The following is a 25,437-nucleotide window of genomic DNA, read 5'->3' on the forward strand; positions in this document are numbered from 1 at the left end:
AGGATTTGTTGATGCCAATTAATGCTTTGTCCTGTGTTTAACTTTTTTTTTTTTTTTTTATCTTTTTCTTCTTCTCTCTCATTGCATTGTCAGGCCCTGTTTTTGTAGAATTTCCCATAGACATTCTGTATCCATATCACATCATCCAAAAAGAGTTGGCCCCAAAAGGAGCCCCTAAAGGGATTATGGGAAAAATAATTAACTGGTAAGTGAAATATATTGACTTGTTATACTGCTATATTTCTCACATAAATTACAAATCTGTGGGTATATAGGGCAACAATTGCTTTGGTGGAGTGCAGGCTATGGATATTACCGCATGTTAGAAATTGTACTGCTGTGTGTACAAAGGTATATATTTAAAGTTTCAGAAAAATGTTAAAATTCTGCTCGTCTCGAGCCCAAGTGGGCATTACCATGCGATGTCCCCAAAAGGGTCATCATTTGGGCCTCATTTCATGCACAGTATTAATTATTGTATATCTTCTGTCCCTGTTTTAGGTTCCATACCTCTATAGATAATACATTTTTTACTTTGGTTTGCATTTCACAGGAGGGGTCTTTGGGCTTTGCCCTGAGAATTTTGCACAGATATTCTGTGTGGTTTTAGGTGTGTGTTTTTTTTGTTTTTTTTGTGTATGCCCTGTTGTCTATGTGTGATTACAAATAAAGATATTGTTTTTTTCATACATATTTGGTTCTGTCTGTGGGCATTCATCTGTTTCTTTTGGCTTTGATATGCTGTTTTTTTGGATGCGTTGACCATTTGTACTTTGGTTGTAACCTATGTGGCATCAAGGCCAGATCAAAGTAAAAAAACTAACCTGAACAATGCTATATACAATCTTCATCATGGAAAGTAAAAAGGGTCAGTATTATTATTATTCATCAATTTTTTTCTTCCTCTTATTAGGTATCTGCAAAATCACCTAAATAACCTGTTTGCTGGGGCTTGGGAACCCAGAGACACTTCTCCTCTTCCCGTCTCCATCCCTAAGGCTACTACTGAGCAGGTCGGTTTTTTATATAGTGCCTACATACTTGGTAGTGCTTTGGAGGGTGTGAATAATTAATATTTGTAATTAATGTTGGTCAATGTGTAGAGATGTATTTGTAGAGGTGCCTCTGGCACCTACAGGAACGTACGCTGCTTTACTCCAATCTCAGGGTAGCGGTAGATGTTTTCTAATATTAGAAGCCAAATGTATGCGCAGTGCCAGGGTTAGGGGTGGTCCCAAAGCTATGCTGGGTCCACCAGGCACTGTCGAGGTATCCCCATGCGTTGCTGCTCTCCGAAAGGGATGGTGAGGGGTGGTGTAGCCCAATGGGAAATAAGTCCAGAGAGTCAGAGTCTGCCGTCAATGGTTTCCTTCTTTACTGATGAAATTCAGGTGCAAAGCAATACAAAGGGTTCACTTCTCCAATCTCCTCCCTGGCAGAAGAAGGGATCTGTGCCAAGGAAAGGCCTGGGCTAGCTGTCTCTCTCCTCAGAAATCTGGTACCCTGGTCACAGGGTAGGAGCCCAAGGTCTGTGGCAAAGTATCCCCGTCTCCTTCTGGTTTCTCAGGTAGACTGGAAGTCTTCTTCTCCAAGCTCTGTTCCCTGACAACAAGACACTTAGGACTGGGATTGTTTTCCTTATAGACCTTCTACTAGGGGAGGAGTGGTTAAATTTCAGCAGAAAACCATGACAATTTCCCATAGACTTAGAGTCTCCATAATCTTCTATGGCAACGAGTTTCTAAAATAGTAAACAACTTCCAGACAGCACCTGTCATTCAAAAGCTCTAGCTGTCTGTTTGTCTGTTTCTCTTTTGCAAAACAATCTGTTTAGCTACACAGTCAGAAATGTCTCTTAATGTTCATTAACCCTTTCTACTAGCCTATATAGATACAGTACTAATAAACAGAATGTACATAACAGAACTGTGTAGATTCATGTATGTTCACCTTTGATGTAAATTAGAAATACTGAGTTTGCATAGGGTAAATACTCAAATGTCCACAAAGTTCGATGCTTCTCTGATCAATACACATCTTGTATTTTAGATTCAGCAGTGTGTGGAGCTGTTGAGTCGAGCTAAGAAGCCGGTCTTCATCCTGGGCAGTCAGAGCACATTACCTCCTGCACCTGTTGAAAAGCTCAGGTACTGAAGTCAAGCATTTTTTATCCAGGTGTTCTAGCTCTCTTGGTTCTGGTGTGTACCTAGAAAATGTTGTACATTTTTATATGTAAGCCCAACAATATCGAAAACTGAGCGAAGTCATCCTAAATTTTTTTTTTTTCCAGGAAGGCTTTGGAATCTTTGGGTATTCCTTGTTTCCTGGGTGGTATGGCCAGAGGCATGTTGGGAAGAGACAGTCCCATCCACATTCGGCAGAACCGCAGAGATGCTCTTAAGGAGGCGGATTTAGTAATACTGGCTGGTAAGGAGCTTGTCCATTAAATGAAACTTGCAGTTACTTTTAAAGAAAATCTACCATCAAAATCCATTATGATAGACCAGGGACACTTACTCATAGACCCCAGCACCGTGACTGTGGAAATCTTCTTATATTTGTTATCCATGGCTTCTAAAATCAACTTTTAAAATTATACTAATGAGCCTGAAGGGGCTTTAAGCGGATTATCAGAGGAAATAAGGAAATAAGAGCCACTAACACCCCAAAAGGTACTTAAACCCTCATCATTCTCTTTTATATCCACAATTCAGGCACAGTATGCGATTTCCGACTTTCCTATGGCCGTGTGTTAAACAGACGTAGTAAGATCATAGCTGTGAACAGAGACCGCTCTCAGCTCCTCAAGAACTCCGATATGTTTTGGAAGCCGACTGTGGCTATTCAAGGTAAATAGTCTATTTTTGTTACATTTATTTCTCTTGTTGTATCGCTGCACATTCATTTCTTATTAGGTGACTGTTACAACTGACCCCATGTTATGTCATATTTATGTCTTGTAAGGGATTTATATTTTGGAGATAGATTTCAGTCTGTGCATATGAGGCCTTATGGGAAATATTGTTAGTCTTTAGTTTCTCAATAAGAAGTTTTCTTTATATAGCAATAACTACATACAAAACAACCCATATTTTCATCTTCTAGGAGATGCCGGCTCATTCATACTTAGTCTTGCAGAAGGACTCCATGGGTACACTTGTCCCTCAGACTGGACGGAGGGCCTTAAAGCTGGAGACATCACTAAAGAAAAGGCAAACAAGTAATGTGTCACTGTAGATGAGAATTCTTTGGTGTATCATATATAAACTACATATATATCATAAGAGCCTTGCAACGGACAATGTGACTGCTGAAAAATGTAAGGATGAAGGATTGCAAACCAAGTACATGTACATACTGGTGTGTTTGCTCCCTCAGACAGGATCTCCTCTACTTTAAAGGGAACCTGTCATCGAAAGCCCTTTTTCTGGCTCCCCATATCCCCATAGAGAAGAGTTAAATCTGGCTTTTTTCCAAATAAAAAGATAAGTTAGATGAAACTTTACTTTTCTGTATGCAGAGCTGTGTCCCTAGTCCCTAGTTTTTTTTTCGGGGGGAGATAGTTTTTCCATAAAACTTCTTTGGCAATGTGTACACTATTCTGCATGGGGACATGGGAGAGCCAGAAAAAGGGCCCCTGATGACAGGTTTCATTTAAGATTCCTATGCCCTTGTTTGTTTGTTTGTTTGTTTTTTTTAAAGGGTTTGAAATTTATGCAAATCCATTAACAAATGGAGCCCAGAGCACCTTGGTCTCATTTGCATTATTTTAAAAGCCTTTTTGTCTAGTAAAAACCTGAGCATAAGAAGCTCAAAGAAGAGTTGATCTTGCCAGGGGGCACACATTAGCATGTAAGTGTACTTGGTTTACAATTCCTATCCTGGTGGTAGATTTCCTTTTAAAACCAGACCACAAAAAGGATTGGATTATGTAAACTGCAAAGTTGGGATTCTAAGGGCTTTTTTGGGGCATGGCATTAATGTTTGGTGTGTTTATAATAATAATAATAATTTTTTTGTGGGTTGGGGGGAGGGATACATGTATGTTAAATCTATTGGACACATTAGCTTTGGCTTTTTTTTAAGTGTCTTTTTTTTTTTTTTTATAGAGAAAAAGCAGAGGAGAAAACTGAAAGGCATCTAAATCCTCTGAGAGTTCTGCATTTGGTGGATGATGCTTTACCAGAAGACAGTATTATTGTAGCTGATGGCGGTGACTTTGTAGGCAGCGCTGCATACATTTTACGCCCAAGAGGACCATTGCGCTGGCTGGATCCAGGTCTGTACTAAAACTATAGTCCCCTAAATTATTTTTTTTTTTGGGAGGGGGAACGATAGGTGGATTGAAAATTGTATTTTTTTAAAATTGTCCTGATTTAGGTTATGGTTCCGAATTGTGATATGTAACCAAGACATTTTTATGGTCACATAGTTTTGATAAATGAGGGTGATTTTTCCTGCAATAAGGGCTAATGTATTGTTATTTCAGGTGCTTTTGGGACTCTAGGAGTAGGAGGAGGATTTGCTTTGGGAGCCAAACTTTGTCGGCCAGAATCCGAGGTACCAATGTTTCTAATGTACCATATAAATGTGTTTTAATGTTTCAATAACTAGATTTTAGTATTCAGTATTATTACTGTTATCTTTAAGGTTTGGGTTGTTTTTGGAGATGGCTCATTGGGATACAGCATTGTAGAGTATGACACCTACACACGTCATAAGGTAAGCATTGTTTTTGTAATTACAGGCGGTCCCCTACTTAAGGACACCCAACTTACAGACAACCCATAGTTACAGACAGACCCCTCTGACCTCTGGTAAAGCTTTCTGAATGCTTTACTTTAGTCCCAGACTGCAATGATCAGCTGTAAGGAGTCTGTAATGAAGCTTTACTGATAATCCTTGGTCCCATTACAGCAAAAAATGTTTAAACTCCAATTGTCACTGGGGCCAAAAAATTTTTTTTTCTGGATCTACAATTATAAAATATACAGTTTCAACTTGCATACAAATTCAACTTACGAACAAACCCCCGGATCCTATCTTGTACATAATCCCGGGGACTTCCTGTATACAGGCAGTCCCCGGGTTACATACAAGATAGGGTCTGTAGGTTTGTTCTTAAGTTGAGTTTGTATGTAAGTCGGAACTGTATATTTTATCATTGTAATCCCAGCCAGAACTTTTTTGGTCTCTGTGACAATTGGATTTTAAAAATGTTGGGTTGTCATAAGAATCAGGATTAACAATAAAGCTTCATTACAGACACCAGTGATAACTGTTACAGCTGATTATTGTAGCCTAGGACTAAAGCACAATAAATTACCAATATCCAGAGGTCCGTTTGTAACTAGGGGTCGTATGTAAGTCGAGTGTTCTTAAGTAGGGGACCGCCTGTTTTCTAAATGATAAATAGTTTTAAGCAAAATTTCTATAGATACATTTTATTTTGTAGAAAATTTTACATTTTTCATTCTTAAATGGAGTCAAGAGTCTAAAGCTCTGATTGTTGTTATTGGAAACCCCAAGATTGTTGACAAACCTATCTATATTTTTAGATATGTCTAATAGATGCAGTAGGACTAGTGATTACTCTAGTTCAACTCAAGATAAAATAATACTATGTGAGTGAAAAGTATGTCGTTTTTAAATATGTATACCATTTCTACTGTATTTTAGACTCCTATCATTTCTGTTGTTGGAAATGATGCCTGCTGGAGCCAGATCTCTCGAGAACAAGTTCCTATGTTGGGGAGCAATGTTGCATGTGGTCTGGCATTTAATGGTAAGCTATGGTTATGCCTTTGAATGATACATCATATCCTGTATGATCATTATTTCCAAAACTAAACTATATTTTCAAAATAATGCCAATAGGTGATCCTGCATGAACAGAATTGGGGACATTTATCATACACTGGTGTTCGTGCCCTGCCGCTGCATATTTGCAGCGGAGTACATCAAGAGGCGGAAGCCTCTTGATGTATCCGGGCAGGATGCTGTGCTGCATTTATTCTACGCCAGGTAGGACAGTAAGGCCCCGCGCCGGCCCTCTCCCGGCCGCATCCTCTGCTAGGCCGGCTGCGCCCCCCTGCTCACGCCCCTTCACGACATGAAGCTGGCGGAGAGAGCTAAATAGTGCTAGCATCATGTCCTCTCTCTTCTTGAAACTTAATCTTTCCAAAATGGAACTTCTTATCTTTCCGCCGTCTACTAACTCACCCTGACCTCTCCATTTCTGTCTGTGATGTCACTAACCCTGAGGCAGCAGGCCCGCTGTCTAGGGGTTGTACTGAAGTTTGATCTCTCCTTTGCACCACATATTCATTCACTTGCACATTCTTGCCAAATTCACCTTGAAAACATTTCTTACAATCGAAACCTCTACAACACTAATAGCTGCTCCAATTCCCTCTTGTCTAGACTACTGTAGCTCCCTACTATGCCGTTATCCGGCAAACACCAGATTCCAAGCTCCAGGCTTCTCTGCAGTCTCTTTAACTTTGAGCGTTGTATATAAGATGGCAGCTGATGGCTGGTTCAAGCAGCAACATTTTTATTTATTAAATTATTTTATTCCATTAGCTTATAAAGAATGGATAGACCATTATACAAGCTTATATGCCTCATGTGTCACCCCCTCATCCTCATAGAATGTAATCTGTGGTGAGCAGGACCCTTGTCCCCATTGTTTTATATGACAAGGTCATTACTCTGTAATGTCTTATTTTATTTGAAGATGTTCCCATATTGTGTAATTTGGGGCAGGTGCTCCAAATGCTTGTTGCCCCTGGTAGTCGCCCGGTGGTAGAAATGGCCATGATATTATGACTTGGGGTTTATCGCAGGGTTGTGATGTTCATTTTATGACCGATCAGACAATGTTTGGGGTTTTTATCATGAATGGCAACGGCAATGTGAATGTGAGCAGAACCTGAAACCTGCTGAGGAGTCGCCAAAGTAGAAGTAGATTTTGACCATATAAACATTAATGTGATAGAATAGATTACTTTATTATTCCCAGAGGGGAGATTAATTGTGTAACCCCAACACCATCTGCTTAACAATAAAAAAACAAAAAAAAACAAAAACACAATAACATATATATACTTGCAATAAAAATGAGTACATACAAAAGAAACAGAGACAGAGATATGCTAGATATGTTTCCACTGTTTGGTTGTCTGAGAGTTATGAAAAAAAAACTAAGGGTGGCCGGAGGGGGCTGCTTAAAAAAATAAAGATCTACTTGTCTTCCGGCGCCCTCCGGTGTCCGGCACTGCTGTCGGTCCGGTTCGGGCACCATGTAAACAAACATGGCCACCTGAGCAGTGCTGGATTCCGCTTCCGGACAGACCTGACGACCTTCCGGCCCCCATACACAATGCTGTGAATAGGATAGGCGTGGCCAGCCACAGCCGGCCGGAAGTGGAATCCAGCACTGCTCCAGCGCCCATGTTTGTTTACATGGCGCCCGGACCGGAGTGACAGCAGCGCGGGACACCGGAGGGCGCCGGAAGGTAAGTAGATCTGTATTTTTTTAAAGCAGCCCCCTCCGGCCACCGTTAGTTTTTTTTTCACAACTCTCGGACGACCCCTTTAAGGTTTTTATGGTCAAAACCTGCTACTACTTTGTGGAGTCCTCAGCAGGGTTGTCTATGGAGTTTTCTAAGAAGTAGGAGGTCTATAATTGACCTGCAGACACTGAACAAGCAAGTGAGTAAAATGTGTTAGCTCCTGTAAATTACATAGCTGTTACTTATTGCTGGCGCCCCAATGGTGAATCCTACAATTATGTCTTTTTGTATCAGCTTTATAAGCCAATAGAATGACTTCGCTATAAATGTTGAGTTACTTTATATATAGGGTAAATTTACCTTGCTTCTCTTGTATTGGTCCTCTGTTACTGCCTGTATTATACCCAGGGTTGCCTTTTAGAAGGCCCCTGGGTAACAGAGCCTCAATAGGCCACTTTGCAGTTAACTCATGTGGCGGCATTAAAAATTCCGAAGCTAAAACAGTCTCCTGTCCCCTAAAATACTCCCTAGTTTATCATACCAAACAGCTCCCTCGTGGTTATTTTATATAAAGCCCCCTTCACCCCCTATGGATTCCTTATGTACAGCCTTATGTGCCCCCTCCCCTTCCCCCCCAGCAGCCCAGGGCCTTGGCACTTGCCCGGGTATGCCCAGTGTCTAGTTACACGTTTGCCTTAGTCATTAAACAGAATTGTGTATGCAGCTCTGGGGTATAATCAGGCCGGCCCTGAATACACAATTCTGTAGGCTTCAGAGCTGAAATCTCATATCATGTACTGTCACTAACTCACCCACTGTCTTACAGAAGCTTGGATAAACCGTATGATGAGAAGCTAATTCCACCCTTACCACTTTTCTCTGCAGATTACCATGTTGTGGCAGACGGTTTTGGAGGTAAAGGTTTCCTGGTTACTCGGCAAGATGAAGACAGAATAGCTGACATCATCAAGGAAGCCCAGGACTCGGCTAAGAAAGGGAAAGCAGCACTGATCAACGTTCTCATAGGGAAAACAAATTTCCGAGATGGCTCGATCTCTGTGTAAACCAGTTAATGATGGAGAGCAGTATTCAGATACTAAACCTATATGAATGGCCAAACTCCTCCAGCCCATCAGTAGATCCTCTACCTCTCCGTTATCTCCGCTTCTAGCAAACATATCTATTAATGGTTGAAATACAGGTTTTATGTGAATCTCTACTATATAACATCAAGTTGTTTTCGATCGAAAGGTTATGTGTTCTTAATACGTCGTCACGGTTGTTGGACCTTAGTGGTCCGATTCCTCTCCAGAGAAATAGATTTTGAACAATACCTGTAAATCTACCTATTATTCACTGATATCAATCTACAACTGTATACAGATAGTGCCCTCTAGTGGTGGTTATCCTGCAAACATTTTTTTTTTTATGCAGAAAGTTGGGAGCTCTGAATCTGTCCAGCCACATATTCAGTTTTTAAAATTCAGACCAAATGTCGTCCATTTTTCCTAAACTGTGCACTGACTAGCAGTCATCCTGTGACTTGCTGCCACCTTATGGGACTACTGTACCATTCTGAAAACATCAAAGTAGTCTGGAGAAGAGGAATGGACTCTTTGTGTAATGGAATGGTTTGTGTAAATTTGGCCTTGAAACGACCCTGGATTTTTTAATTCAAAACTGTTATACTGTACATAACAAAAATGGGTCTCTAAACCGGAAGATTCCTTTAAGCAATAGCTCAACGGAATAAATGGGTACGTGAGGACAAACAATTAGGAACATGACACTTGTTTTCCAAGGATTATCATTATAGTTGTAGGTCATCAGTTACAGGGCAGTTACAGATAGATGAGACATCAAAAAATAAGACTTAACAGGTCTTTTTTTTTTTTATTTAGTGGGCAGACTTACTTAATTACACAACTTTAGTCTCTATAATAGCCCTCTTGTTTATAATCTACACCCCTTATGGGGAAAGGGACAGACTAAAGAAAATGACACTTGGCCAGACTACACAGTATTCTTTTTGTAGTCTGTAGTCATGGTGACACATAACTTTTCCTTAGAAGCTATAGGTGCAGAACAGTAAAATATTTTTATAATTTTAATAAAATAATAGTTGCATTATTTCTTATCTGGATGCACTGGAGCCATAAATAAATCTGGACAGAACCTTTAGTAGTGGACATAGTGTCAGCAATACGTAGCACATTGTAACTTCCATGGTTATTTGGGGGCTGTGGTTTGGGATAGGGGAGGAGTGATCCTTTTTATTTTAATTATATGTTTTAACTAATTTCTAGACAATACAGAATGTGGTGCACAAGCTTTTCTCAGGTTATATTCTGCACAAAAGTTCAAGCCAAAACTTCCATTAAATGTCAAGATTTAATTTTTTTTAATAGTTTGATATCCTTAAGTTATGATAAAAACGGTAACTCAGTAAGGTGTTAAAGAATCGCTATTTATTAATTGATATTAACATGTTTCATACTTCAGTTGCTTCATACATTTATAATTATAGGTTAAGAGGATAACCTTCAGTCTTGCTTCTTATGAATTTAAAAGGGATTTTCCATTTTTATGTAAAGAAAGTTACACTGATGGAGCAACGAGGGGTCCGACGGAGGTACGTGCGACCCCATTGGACCCCTCATTTTCATGATCTGTGGGGGTCTCATCACTGAGACCCCCCTCGATTAGCAAGCAACTCTGTAATAAAATGTTAGGCTGTTTTCTAATACAACTTGATTTGAAGTACCTCTCCATCTGAAGATCTGAAGACAGAGATCTTCTGATTTCTGTCTTGCTCAATAAGAGGCCACAAACACAGCTTTCGCATAGAAAAACTACTTGTGCATTGATAATCATTCATCATCTCCCTTAGGTCTTCAGTTAGAGAGAAAGCCAGAAGTGGTTGATCACAGAACTGGTACAAGTCTTTCCAGCCTTGTATGTTTTGAGTTGTAGAATGTTTTGAGTTGTAGATCCGCAGCAGCTGGATAAGTCCTGATTCAGACTATTGACTTAGATACTTTCTCTTCTCAACTTGCATTAATTTTGTGGTGCTCGCATGTGACATAATGCTGTTAAATCTATTTTACTATTTTTAGGACTAAATGATTTAAAATTTTAATACTGTAGAAATACTGTAATCTTTGTAAATTGAATGAGAACATTTCTAATTAAAGAATTGTGTTTAAAAGCCTCTTGTCTATTCTCATTACAAAGAATGATGTGTCAGATCACATTGCTCTGCACAGGCTTCACCTGCTCTGCCCGAGCCCACACTTTAAAGGAGTTTTTCCACAAAGACACGCAAAGTCCTATCAACGGGATAGTGCCCAACTTGCTGATCAGTGGGGGTCTCAGTGCTGAACCCCTGTAGATCGTGAGAACGAGGGGTCCGACTACCCCCATGACCGTTCTGTTCCATTAATCTCTATGGAGCTGACGGAGATCGCTGAGTATCAGTCGGATCCCTCATTCTCACAATCTGCGGGTATCTCAGCACTGAGACCCCCCACTGATCAGCAAGTTGGGTCCTTTGCCGTAGATAGGGCCTTATTTGTCTTTGTGGGAAAACCCTTTTAAGGCTTCCTGCACTAGGTTGTTTTTAGACGTGTACTTTCTGTTTTTTAATGCCTCGCTCATGTCCCTTGGGCACGCGCAGCAGCATTTTCACGGCCACATACATGACCCAAAAATCAAGTCATACCTTGTTTCTACACAACTCTACACACTGCTAAATGCAAAGCTTTTTTGAAAACCCCATTAATCTTAAAGTGTAATATGTAAAATATTGTAAACAAGTTTCTGATATTAACCCCTTCAGCTCACAGCCAATTTTGGCCTTAAGGACATGGCCCCATTTTTTTAAATCTGCCCTGTTACACTATAAGTGGTTATAGCCTTGGAATGCTTTAACATATCCAGGGGATTTTAGTTTCAACAAAGCTTTATTGAATGAGAAAACAAGAAAGTGCCTTACAATGGAACAGGCTGAACAGGGCGCACATCACAAGTCAGTTTTGTTGGATACATAGACAAAAACAGTGTCATAAATATCCAGTGGATTTTTAAGTTTGTTTTCTTGTGACATATTGTACTTCAACTTACGTTTAACCCCTTAAGGACGCGGCCATTTTGTAGCTTAAGGCTCAGCCGGATTTTTTGGATTCTGACTTGCGTCTCTTTATACGGTTATAACTTTTGAACACTGTTACTTATCAAAGGGATTCTGAGATTGTTTTTTCCCCACATGTTGTACTTCATTTTAGTGGTAAATTTTGGCAGATAAGTTTTGCGTTTATTTACATAAAAAAAAGAAAATATGATACATTTTTGGAAAAATTTGCCATTTTCGAAATTCAAAATCATTGCGTTTTCAGGCAGATCGATTTACCACCTAAATAAGTTGCTGAATAACATTTCCCATTTGTCTACTTTACATTTTCATAATTTCTGAAATGTTTATAATAATTTATTTTGATGTCACGCGGCTTGCAAATAGAATATCGCTTTTCCGGATTTTCAGAATTGACTATTTTGGGGATAAATACAGTTTTGAATGAAATTTTACATATTTAGCATCAAAACCCCCTATATAACCAACCCATTTTCAAATCTGCACCCCTCAAGCTATCAGAAACAGCTTTTACGAAGATTGTTAACCCCTTGAGATCTTCATAGTAATTGAATCAAAATGGAGGTGAAATTTAGAATGGTCATATTGTTCCCTTATACGTTCATTTAGCCCTAAAATTTACACATTTCCAAAAGATAAAAAGAGAAAACCCACCATACAATTTGTTCTGCAAAGACCCCCCACATGTGGCCGTTACTTGTGTTATGGGGGCACAGCGAGGTGCAGAAGGGAAGGAGGGCGCTGCAGCTGCCAGGATTTTAGTTTCCTCATTGGCCCCTTTTGAAGGCTATAAAATTTTTGCTTTTTCGTTATTGGGGCCATGTGATGCCATTTTTTTTGCGGGATGAGATGCTTTTTCCAATATTACCATTTTGGGGTTTGTATCACCTATTGTTGAAAGTTTAGGAACTTTTTTTGAGGACAGGAGTAGAAAAGCATCAATTCTGTACTGGATTTTTTACTTCTTTTTTTTTTGGTGTTCACCGTATAGACTAATAATCATGTTATCTTTATTCTATGGGTTGATACGATTACGGGGATACCAGACATGAATATATTTTCTTACGTTTTACTAAATTTGTCAAACAAAACCCTAATGTGGGGAAAAATCTATCATTTATGTATTGCCGTCTTCCAAGTGGCATAACATTGTTACTTTTTTGGCTACGGAGCTGGTTGATGGCTTGTTTTTTGCGGGACATGTTGTACTTTGCACCAGTATCATGTCGCAGTACATATGGTTTTTTGATCACATTTTATAGCATTTTTTGTGGGATTGAAAAGGTAAAAATCATAATTTTTGGAGGGTTTATAACAGTTTTTTTTTACGGCGTTTATCGTGTGGGTTCAATAATGATTTACTTTTATTCTACGGGTTACGGACGCGGTGATACTATATATGTGGGGTTTGTCTTATGATTTAGACTTTTTTTTTAGTTATATGTCTCTTTATATGTTTTGGGGGTTTGGGGCATTTTTAGTGATTTATGACTTTATTTTTTTATTGAATAACTTTTTTTTTTACTTTTTCACTTTTATACCATGGGACATGAAGAAGCAATCATCTGATTGCTTCTTCATGATAATATTCTGCAATACTGATGTATTGCAGAGTATTATCAGTGTCAGCCTATACACTTGCATAGGCTGGCACTGTGCCAGTAAGATGACGTCACAGACGCCATCTTACTGGCAGTTCTTGCAGGTAACTCTGGGGTCCAGATCGGACCCCAGAGTTACTATAGCAACGATCGGCGCCCCCCGAAAACGGTTCGGGGGGGGCGATCGTGGGGGAAAGACCCCCCAGATACATGTTAGATGCCGCGGTCGCGCTGACCGCAGCATTTAACGGGTTAAGCACCCGCGATCGGAGACAACTCCGATCGCGGGTGTTACACTGGGGTGCCGGCTATCAGTCACAGCCGGCACCCCGTCTTTCCCGATGCCGGTTCGGCTCAGATCTTGAGCTGAACCGGCATCAGCTCAGCGTCCGATATATCGGACGCTGAGCGCTAAGTCACTGCGCTCAGCGTCCGATATATCGGACGCTGAGCGTTAAGAGGTTAAAAAAAAAAAAGTTTAAAAATTTGGATGCCATCTTTTGTGTTTAATTATTAAAAAGATGAAAGTTTGGCTAAAATTTTAAAAAATTCTTTATTTTCAAAGTTCTAAATTTTCTACTTTTGAAGCAGATCGCCATAGCACCTAAATTTGTTCATAATTTATATTTCTCAAGTGTCTGCTTTATGTTGGATGTTTTTTAAGATTCCACGTATTTTACTAGAATGTTATGAGGCTAGAATTTGGGGGCCATTTTTCAAATTTTTTGGAAAATCTCCAAACCCCATATTTAGAGGGACCTGCTCAACTTTTAATTGACTGTGAGAGGCCTAAATAATAGCTGGACTCGTGGATAAAAAGAAAAAAGGCTCCACAAAGTTTGATGGAAGGAGGCGCCATCCAGAGCAGATTTGCATTGTCATATTGTACAGGCTATTTTTTTATTCATTTTTTTAATGTGGACATATAGGGGCTTATTTTTTGCCACATGAGATGCACTTTTCTGCAACATAATTTTGGGGTATCTATAGCTAATTGATATGATTTTATTAATGCTTTTGTTGGCGGAGAAAATGAAAATCATCAATTTTTGGTATGATTTTTTTGTTTCGTTTTTTTAGCTGTTCACCATACCATACCTGTTTCCCAGTTTTACTCAATAAAAACTAATTTGGATAAAATCTTGTTCATTTTGGCCTCACTGTATTTTCATATGCATAACATTTAATTTTTCAGCTGAAAGATCTGGTTAAGGGCTTAATTTTACAAGTAGAGTTGTGAGTTGTTCTTTTTAGTGGTCTTATTTTGGAGCATGGAACATTTTTTCAAATCACATTTTAGAGCAATTTTTAAAGGGTATTAAATAAAAAAAAATTCTCGAACTTTTTTTTTTTTTTTACAGGGTTCACTGTGTGGGTTATTTTACTGAATAAAAACTAATTTGGAGAAAATCTTTTTCATTTTAGCATCACCATATTTTCAGATGCAAACCTTTTTTATTTTACGGCTGACAAATCTGGTTAAGGGATTATTTTTTGCAAGAAGAGTTTTTGTTAATCATTTTTAAGGGTATTAATTTAATCCATTTTCGGGACTGTTTGGGTTTATTTTTCCCAGCGTTTACCAGTAATGATTCTGTTGTATCATACTGATTGTTACGGACGCGTCGATACCAAATATATGTGTGTGTGTGTGGGGGGAGGGTTGTGTCTTTTTATGGGAAAGTGACATTTTTGGGTCTTTTAGTTTATTATTTAAAGAGATTAGATGGACAAATCGATTGTAACGAATCGGAATTTGTTTAGAATTTCAGGAAAACTTCAGAAACGAATTACAATTTTTTTTTTCCCCCTTTATTAGCAAAATGGACTGCACTGTTCCTCACTGTATGGAGGTAGTGTTCCTCACTGTATGGAGGTAGTGTTCCTCACTGTATGTTGGTAGTGTTCCTCACTGTATGGGGGTAGTGTTCCTCACTGTATGGCGGTAGTGTTCCTCACTGTATGGGGGTAGTGTTCCTCACTGTATGGGGGTAGTGTTCCTCACTGTATGGCGGTAGTGTTCCTCACTGTATGAAGGTAGTGTTCCTCACTGTATGAAGGTAGTGTTCCTCACTGTATGGGGGTAGTGTTCCTCACTGTATGGGGGTAGTGTTCCTCACTGTATGGGGGTAGTGTCCCTCACTGTATGGGGGTAGTGTCCCTCACTGTATGGGGGTAGTGTCCCTCACTGTATGGGGGTAGTGTTCCTCACTGTATGGGGGTAGTGTTCCTCACTGTATGGCGGGAGTGTTCCTCACTGTATGTTGGCAGTGTTCCTCACTGTATGTTGGTAGTGTTCCTCACTGTATGGGGGTAGTGTTCCTCACTGTATGGCGGTAGTGTTCCTCACTGTATGGCGGTAGTGTTCCTCACTGTATGGCGGGAGTGTTCCTCACTGTACGGCGGGAGTGTTCCTCGCTGTACGGTGGTAGTGTTCCTCACTGTATGGCGGGAGTGTTCCTCACTGTATGGCGGGAGTGTTCCTCACTGTATGGCGGGAGTGTTCCTCACTGTATGGGGGTAGTGTTCCTCACTGTATGGGGGTAGTGTTCCTCACTGTATGGGGGTAGTGTTCCTCACTGTATGGGGGTAGTGTTCCTCACTGTATGGCGGGAGTGTTCCTCACTGTATGGCGGGAGTGTTCCTCACTGTATGGCGGTAGTGTTTCTCACTGTATGGGGATAGTGTCCCTCACTGTATGGGGATAGTGTCCCTCACTGTATGGCGATAGTGTCCCTCACTGTATGGCGCTAGTGTTACTCACTGTATGGCGCTAGTGTTACTCACTGTATGGGGGTAGTGTCCCTCACTGTATGGCGGTAGTGTTACTCACTGTATGGCGGGAGTGTTACTCACTGTATGGCGGTAGTGTTTCTCACTGTATGGGGATAGTGTCCCTCACTGTATGGGGATAGTGTCCCTCACTGTATAGCGCTAGGGTTACTCACTGTATGGGGGTAGTGTCCCTCACTGTATGGCGGTAACAGTGGCCATATAGGATGTTGGAAGCATTGGTCACTCCATGTGCTGATGCAGGGGTAGCCAAGTTTGTTCTAAGGCAAAACCCTCTGCTTTTTAACTTCCTGGATGTGCTGAGGACTTTTACATGAGAGAGGCACCTTTAATAGTGCCGTGTGGGCACATGTGTTGGGATCAACCAGTCCACCGATGACCCAGTCTGAGCCCTGGACAGACACATCATAGTCTAGGTTACTTGTCACCTAGGGACAGGGAGCCATGTTACCCAACATCTAGATACAGAAAGCTGTCAAAATATACACAAGCGCACACACACATACACAGTGGGGGACAGCAGAACTGTTGTAGTTGAATTTGTTTTTTGTCAACAATAAACTTCTTTTCATGGAATTAAGAGACAATTCATGTATAAGAGAAAGCACATACCATATAAACTCGAGCTATAAGCCGAGCCTAATTTTACCACCAAAACTGGGAAAACCTATTTACTTGAGTATAACCCGAGGGTGGGAAATGCATTGGTCACAGCCTCCCAGTATATAGCCAGCTACCCCCCCTGTAGTATACAGCCAGCCAGCCCCCTGTAGTATACAGCCAGCCAGCCCCCTGTAGTATACAGCCAGCCAGCCCCCTGTAGTATACAGCCAGCCAGCCCCCTGTAGTATACACCAAGCCAGCCCCCAGTAGTATACAGCCAGCTCCATCTAGTACAAAGCCAGCCCCCAATGTAGTATATGGCCAGCCCTCCCCCAGTAGTATACAGCCAGCCTCCAGTAGTATATAGCCAGCCCCATGTGGTATACAGCCAGCCAGCCCCCATGTAGTATACAGTTAGCCAGCCCCCATGTAGTATACAGCCAGCCAGCCCTCCCCCAGTAGTATACAACCAGCCAGCCACCAGTAGTATACCACCAGCCAGCCACCATGTAGTATACAGCCAGCCCCCGTTAGTATATAGCCTGCCAGCCCCATGTAGTTTATAGCCAGCTAGCCCCCAGTAGTATACAGTCAGCCCCCATGTAGTATACAGCCAGCCCCCAGTAGTATATAGCTAGCCCCCATGTAGTATACAGCCAGCCCCCATGTAGTAGCCAGTCAGCCCCTAGTAGTATACAGCCAGTCCCCTGTGGTATATAGCCTGCCAGCCCCATGTAGTATACAGCCACCCCTCCCCCAGTAGTATACAGCCAGCCAGCACCCAGTAGTATACAGCCAGCCCCCAGTACTGTACAGCCAGACAGCCTCCAGTAGCATATAGCCAGCCAGCCCCCTGTAGTATATAGCCTGCCAGCCCCATGTAGTATACAGCCAGCACCATGTAGTTTATAGCCAGTCCCCAGTAGTACACAGCCAGCCCTCCCTCAGTAGTATACAGCCAGCCAGCCCCCTGTTGTATATAGCCTGCTAAACAAACTTACATACTGACCTTCGGGTGGTCCCGATGCCCGGCGCAGCTCCATGATGCTCCGTTCCCCAAGGCTCCTCTCCTTTCTTCTCTTTGCTGTAACAGCCATCAGAGACATGTCCACACAATCTGCCGGCTGGCGCACACTATGATGTCATCAACGGCGACACCGCCGCATCACAGTGTGCGCCGGCAGATTGTATGAACGCGTCTCTGCTGGCTGTTACAGCATAGACAAGACACAAGAGGAGCCGCCAGGAGCTGGGCTGAGCATCAGGGCACAGGAGGGTAAAGATGTAAGTTTATTTTTTTTATTGATTCGTGTATAAGCACGAGTACATACGGTACATTATAGTCATGTAGGACCCATTTCAGAAAGTTATAATAATAATAATAATTCCTTTATTTATATAGCGCACACAGATTACGCAGCGCTACACAGAGCTTGCCAAATCAGTCTCTGTCCCCAATGGGGCTCACAATCTAATCAACCTACCAGTATGTTTTGGATTGGGGGAGGAAACCGGAAGACCCACACAAACATGGAGAGAACATACAAACTCTTTAGCAGATGTATACATATATCTTTTTCCATAATTTAGTTGCCCCAGGGATGCATTGTGTGTACCAACCAATCCATGTATGTATAGGCAGTCCCCGGGTTACTTACAAGATAGGTTCTGTAGGTTTGTTCTTAAGTTGAGTTTGTATGTAAGTCAGAACTGTATATTTTATAATTGTAACCCCAGCCAGAATTTTTTTGGTCTCTATGACAATTGTATTTTAAAAATGTTGGGTTGTCATAAGAGCCAGGATTAACAATAAAGCTTCATTACAGACACTTGTGATAACGGTTACAGATAATCATTGAAGCCTGGGGCTAAAGTACAGTAATATTACCAATATCCAAAGATCCGTTTGTAACTAGGGGTCGTCTGTAAGTCGGGTGTTTTTAAGTAGGGGACCGCCTGTAATCGCATTTCTCACTAATTGTCAGGAGTCACATGATATCCCACATGGCAGACACCATGGCACACATTTATAAAGTGTCTGCGCCAGTTTTGTGTTGCGGCTGAATTCACAAGCAATACAGGGACGCCAGACTTATGAAGACAATGCAGCAGTTTTGATTAATCTGGCGCACCCTGCACACTTCATAGGCAAACTGTACACGGTACAGACTGCACATAATTTGTTAAATGTGACCCATTTAACACAGTACACAAAAGCACACTAATATAAGACATAATTTTAAATACATATACGGCATATTGAAAAATTTTATGGTCTTAAATTATAAACAAAATAAAAACCCTATTGGAATAGCCCATAGGGTATGTATGAAGAGGGCTCATAGGCTGAAGTCTTTCTATAAAGGGCAGTATTATATCTGTATGGCACCGCCGTCATTTAACCCTATCTATTACAGTTTGTCAGAGGCAGACTGTAATAGACGAGCAGTATATTCACAATATACTACAATCACCCAAGGGGGCCTAAAAACGGTTTGATAAAAAACAGGAATGGGTGTGGTCTTGAGGGGGCTAAATCCAGGTATTTTATAGTGCTCTGAGCTTCATGTAGTAGAACTCAATATGAATCTGAGACTGGCTATATACATATTAGTATGGAATACTTTAATATTGATATATTCCTTCTATTTTGTGAATTCAGAAGTTGAAGGATATAATTATGTTCGATGCTTTACACAGTAAATGACAAGGGTCATAATCACAAGTGGTTTGGTTACAAATCTCAGCTCATTAGTTTCTTCCTCTTTAGATAAATATTCTCTGTGGATCATCTCCCAGCACATTACACCATAGATGACTGTGGATATGTCAGGGGAGATCAGACTCCGTCATTAGCACTTAATATGTAACAAACATCATCCTGTCCAGGGAGACTCTGTCTCATTAGAAAGGATTGTGATCCAAACACAAAAATACCTGGAGGATTCTCAATTAAATAAACCATGAATTCTACTAATGCGATCAACAAGATGTCCCATAGGGAGTCGTCTACAACAAATCTGATTTTTACAATAGAAATGTGAACAGTGATATTACATCTCAATGTTTCTGTTAATTTGTGTTATGAAGGACATATCCTATTTTTATATGTGTATTACACTACAACTCCTGTCAATTCACTATAAATGAATTGACAGCTGATTGACAAAGTGCTAGATCAGTGTTGACTGTGCCGGTCTGTGACACTCCCATTTGACAAAGGGACAAATAAAACCCTTTGAATGGCAGATCTATGTAAGCATCCCCTACCTTTTTAGTAGTCAGTTGAGACATGGTAAAATCTGTGTGAAGGGGTATGTCGGTGAGATTAGTGAGCTCCCTTTTATCTCTTTTCACGGCATCAGGAGGCACGGCATCATATAGAGCACCCTTGATTGGACCCAACAAGACAGTGGGTAATAAATTCAAAACGCTTGCCCAGACCCCTCTGGGCAACACACCTGACCATAGGTCCAATGATAGCCCTCTGTCATGCACCACTTTATTGATATGTAAACTTAAGCCATGAGGTATTTCACAGGGGTTAAAACAAAATGGAGGTGTAATTTACAAAATGTAATTTTTTTAAAGGCCATCTACCACCAGGATGAAGGATTGTATGCAAATGAGCCTGAGGGGCTCCAGGCTTGGTGTTAATGGAGCCTGAAGCCCCTGAGGCTTATTTACATACAGTCTTTCATCCTGGTGGTAGATGTCCTTTAAACAATACATAAATTTTGGCCAAAAATTAAACAGTCACAATGGGGCTCATTTACTAAGGGTCCAAATCACGCCCTTTCGTTGGGTTTCCCCGACGATTTCTGATTTGTGCCAAATTGCCTCGGGATTTTGCCGCACGCGATCGGATTGTGGCTCATCGGTGCCGGCTATCACAAAACATAAATCGGGGGGAGTGTCCATCGGACAACTCGACGGATTCGGAAAAAACGCGGAATTTAAAAAAGAATTTGTGCTGCAAGATCAGCACTCACATTCTCCGGGACGAAGAAGGTGAACTCCGGCGATACCTGGTGGATATCGGGCGCACAGACACCGTGCCGCTGGATTGGGACTGGACCGGGTAAGTAAATGTGCTTCAATGTATTAAATGACGAAAAACTCCACAAAGTTTGATACCCAATTTCTCCCGAGTATGTCGATACCACATTTGTGTTAGTAAATTGCTTTATGGGCACATGACGGAGCATAGAAGGGAAGGAACGCCATTCAGAGCAGATTTGCGTTGTCACATTTTACAGGCTATAAGCTGTTTATTTTTTTGTAATTTGCACGATATCCTAAAAATAATGTTATCTTTATTCTACGGGTCAGTGCGTTTACGGCAATACCCATAAATATAGCTTTTTTATGGTTGATTGCTTTGCTTTTTATAGAACTCCTTTTTGAGAAATTCACTTGTTTTGGCATCACCATGTATTAAAGGGTATAACATTTTTATTTTTTTGTTTACAGAACTGTTTTACCGCTTGTTTCTTGTGGGATAAGCTGTACTTTTCATTGGTATTATGTTGGGGTAAATGTTACTTTTTAATAACTTTTTATCCTGTTTTTATGAGTCAAATGTGAAAATATCATAATTTTTTTGAGGTTTTTTTAACTTTTTTTTAACAGCGTTCACCATTCTGGTTCATTGAAAATTTTATTTTATTGTATTGTATGGGTTGGGTTTTTTTTTTTTTTATGATTTTCCCTTTTTTATGTTTTATCGGATTTTTATATGGCATGGAGAATTAGGGAACCTTTATTCTTTTTTTAATTATATTTTTATTTTTTTTTGCATATTTATTTTTTAAAACATTTTTTGACTGTTTATCTTGTCTCAATGTGGGACAGGAACAAGTGACCATTTGATCATTTGTTCGGTATAATATACTGCAATACTAATGTATTGCAGCATATTACATAGTCAGCCTATGCATTCTGCTATAACAACGATCAGCACCTCCGTGCCCACACGGTGACACACCGTGGTCACCATGACCGTCGCGTCTATATGGTTTAACAATCGGGATCATGATAGTCGTGATCCCAGCTATTACTGCAGGAACCTGGCTTCCACATACTGCTGGGTTCCTGTGTTGTTTGTAACTACCCGAACTTTATAACGTACAGTTATGTCAGGCTGAAGGAAAGGGTTAAAATACTATTTATTCTGTAAACACCACTGTATTTGATACATATTAAGCTCTATAATGAACACCAACACATTACATATAAAGGAGATTTCATGACCGCATATTTTTTCAGCATTAACATGAAGTTGTTCTTCTCTGCAGCTAAAATACCTTTCAGTCTTCTAGAAATATTTTTTAAGAGCATTTTTAAGGTCAAAATTTTATGTGGGATAAGGAGTCCTGTCATGGAAACCCTATCTCAAGTGATACTCATGATAATAATAATATTTATTTATATAGCGCCATCATGCGCCTTAGTGGTGTACAGATTTTGGGGGGTGGGGGACAGAAACAAATAAAATAAGACATTACAGAGTAAAAACATAGTCAGATGTAGCAATAGAAGTGGGGGCCATGCATACAAGAGCTTACAGTTTATGGCTCATAGATTGAGCCAGGAAGATAGTATACTAAAGCCAGACAAAGAGAGAATGGGCTGGAAAGCCTGAGGGTATGAACATGAAAAGAACGGACTTTGAGAGAGGGTACAGGAGGAATGACATGGAAAGTGCACAGTGGAGAGAAGAGTATGCCTACTCCTTCCTGCCTATTCTCAGGTCTGGAGGAGTGAGAGTACTACAAACCATCATAGGGCAGAGCAGCAGGAAAGGCAGTGTCATCCTGTTATATCTATGTTTCAGTGGTGACCAGAAAGTCAAATGACTTAGAGCACACAGAGTGGGCATTCCAGAGGGCAGATTTAAAAATGACATGGAGAGTGAGAAGAAGGGATGCACTGAGTATAAATGAGGTTTGTGGAGTTTCTTTAAATGGTGGAAATTTTTTAACTGAAAGAAGGACCAGGGTTTGGAGAGATATAACCTGCCCCTATAGTAGACAGAGAAAAGAGATTGTGAGTGACTTATGTGAGGGTTTTCTCTGCTATACAGAAGACGATGGAATGGGGTGCTCAGATATAGTACAGAGTGCATGAGAGGAGTACAATGGTGAAGGAAGGATGGAAGAATTGATGTTGATGGAAGACACTGTGGGGATAGATGGACGCAGGGTGAAGAGAAAAACCGTTAACATTAGTACAATTACATAAACGTATGTTAAATTAACAAGTGCTGGATAGGAGGGGTTTGCCAGCTAACTTTCTATTACATTCAAATGAAGACAATAGAGAGCGGCACTCACCCAGGAATCTTCTTTATTCAGTTACTGCATAGGACAGGGAGGTGCAGCACAAGAAAGGCTTCGGCGACGGGCCGTTTCGCGCACTCCTGCGCTTCGTCTAGCCGTATGAGGGACGCCGGTGGAGTCGGGGTTTTAACCGTCCTCCCTCTGACGTCACTCATAAAGAGATCATGTGATCAAAGGAATCATGTGATCGGGAAACAAGGGGGTGTGTATGTGTGTGTGCAAAAGTGTAGGCGGCGCCCGCACAGGACCGTCAGCTGACCAGTCAAGTTACGGACGTCGCCGGCAGGCACAATCCCTCAAGCCGCTGTGTATACCAGAAACAAGGACAAGTGAAACAAGAAACAGCAAGTTGCACATAATCCTAATGTCATCACATAATTAAAAACAATATTCTATACAGTGTGATATATCGAAAAGTTGCAGGGTGCAAGTCGGCTTGCTCCATATCTCTCTTCTAGCACCTAATACGTCTACAGGAAAACTGCCATATCATTTTTATCATTTAGTCCTACTGGACCTTCTGCTTCTGTCTTGAGGATCCATCTAGCCTCGCACCGGAGGAGCTCTCTATGTCTATCTCCTCCGTTGGTATTAACTGTTACTCTTTCTATTCCCGCAAAAGACAGTGCATCAGGGTTACCTGCATGCACTGTGTGCACATGTTGTATCAATCTAGGGGAACCTTTCCCTGTGATGACTGAGCGATGGTGCTCCCTAAACCTAATGTAAAGAGGTCTAATAGTTTTTCCTACGTAGAATCGTCTACATGGGCAAAAGACAACATAGACTACGTAATCGGTTTTGCAACTAATAAATTGCTTCACAGTAGTTGTGACTCCTCCTATCCTGAGAGTCTTGTCCCTTAAATGGAATTTACAAAAATTACAATGGTGACATGGAAAATTACCTTGTGGGCTCACTTTGTCTAACCATGTGGTTTTATCGTCTCCGAATCTACTTCTGACCAGAAGGTTCTTAAGAGTGGGGTTCCGTCTGAAAGCTATCATGGGTCTATTGACCGTGAGTGTTTTAAGCTCCGGGTCCCTTTCTAATATATTCCAGTTTTTCTGGATGGCCTTACGGATATTATTTTCATTGGGTCCGAAATCGAAGGTAAATGTAAATCTATCCCTCTCGTATTTTTTATTATTATTCCGACTCCCGTGTATTAGTTGCCTCCTCTCCAGCCTCGACGCCCTTTCAAAGGCCTTTCCAATAATGTCATCGGGGTACCCTCTGGTTCTTAGTCTATCCCTCAGTTCCACCGCTTGTTTTAAAAAGGATTCGTCTGTATCATTGATACGTCTCAAGCGGACGAACTGACCATAAGGGATGGCTCTCTTGACGTGATCTGGATGGGCACTATCGTAATGTAATAATGCATTGGTGGCTGTGGACTTACGAAACCCACTCACTAGGATGTGATCATGCAATGCGTCCACTTGAACATCTAAAAATTCCAGATGTGTATTGCCGAAAACGCTAGTAAAACGCATATTCATTTTGTTCCCCTCGTTAAGGTAGTCTACAAAATCATTGAATTCCTGCTCAGATCCGGACCAGGCCATGAACACGTCGTCCACGTAGCTTAAATAAGTGTGTATGTGTTTGATGAATGGATTGGCCATATTGAGGATATACCTACTTTCAAACACGGCCAAAAAAATATTGGCAAAGGTACATGCGACCGGTGTGCCCATGGCCGTTCCTGTAATCTGATTAAACCATTGGTTATTGAACAGGAACGAATTGTGTGTAAGGATGAACAGTAGGGCTTCTCGTACAAACTCTATTAGAGCGTCACTTTTGTTTGTCTTACGTAAGACGAGGCAGATAGCCTCTACTCCCTCCTGGTGTGGGATCCTAGTGTAGAGACTTTCAACGTCAATGGATGTGAGCTTAAGATCCTCTCGCCAGGGGATACCCTCTACGGCCCGTAAAAATGAATTAGTGTCTTTCAAATACGATGGAATATCGGCTAAGATAGGTCTAAGCAACCAGTCCACAAATTGTGACAAGGATTCTGTCACCGAGCCGATCCCTGCAACGATTGGTCGTCCAGGGGGTCGACTCGGTGATTTGTGAATCTTGGGGAGAAAATACCACGAGGGGTTTTTTCGGGAATTTAGGGAGCAACTTCTCGGCTGTTTTATCTGTTAATACCCCTTTCTCCACTGCCCGTCTCAGGACCGAGCGCAAGAGGGACAAATACTTAGATGTGGGGTCTCCTGCCAACCGTATATAGGTAGAGGTATCGTTAAGTTGCCTTTCGGCCTCTGCCACATAGTAGTCTACCTGCATGATCACTATGTTTCCGCCCTTGTCGGCCGGCTTTATAACAAGGGATTTATCCTTTTTTAGTTTTTGCAGGGCCTTCCACTCCTCGGTGGACAGATTAGGGGCCTGAGTGGGATAAATCAAGGCTTTCACTT

At 41.1% G+C, this 25,437-nt stretch overlaps 1 protein-coding gene across 4 annotated transcripts in view; it reads left to right on the forward strand.

The window, feature by feature from the left end:
* Positions 1-10,728, forward strand: part of ILVBL (ilvB acetolactate synthase like) — a 35,838-nt gene extending 25,110 nt beyond the window's left edge. For all 4 annotated transcript variants that reach the window (XM_072156101.1, XM_072156105.1, XM_072156102.1 and 1 more), the window contains 11 exons: positions 94-205; positions 914-1,013; positions 2,050-2,147; positions 2,291-2,427; positions 2,715-2,849; positions 3,106-3,220; positions 4,110-4,279; positions 4,490-4,560; positions 4,651-4,722; positions 5,680-5,785; positions 8,403-10,728. In XM_072156101.1, the coding sequence (XP_072012202.1) occupies positions 94-205; positions 914-1,013; positions 2,050-2,147; positions 2,291-2,427; positions 2,715-2,849; positions 3,106-3,220; positions 4,110-4,279; positions 4,490-4,560; positions 4,651-4,722; positions 5,680-5,785; positions 8,403-8,581 (1,295 nt within the window). In that variant the 3' untranslated portion in view covers positions 8,582-10,728. The remainder of the gene's footprint in view (positions 1-93; positions 206-913; positions 1,014-2,049; positions 2,148-2,290; positions 2,428-2,714; positions 2,850-3,105; positions 3,221-4,109; positions 4,280-4,489; positions 4,561-4,650; positions 4,723-5,679; positions 5,786-8,402) is intronic.
* The last annotated feature ends 14,709 nt before the right edge of the window (positions 10,729-25,437 follow it).

The sequence above is a fragment of the Engystomops pustulosus genome, chromosome 6, assembly GCF_040894005.1.
Source record: "Engystomops pustulosus chromosome 6, aEngPut4.maternal, whole genome shotgun sequence".
In the NCBI taxonomy this organism is placed as follows: Eukaryota; Metazoa; Chordata; class Amphibia; order Anura; family Leptodactylidae; genus Engystomops; species Engystomops pustulosus.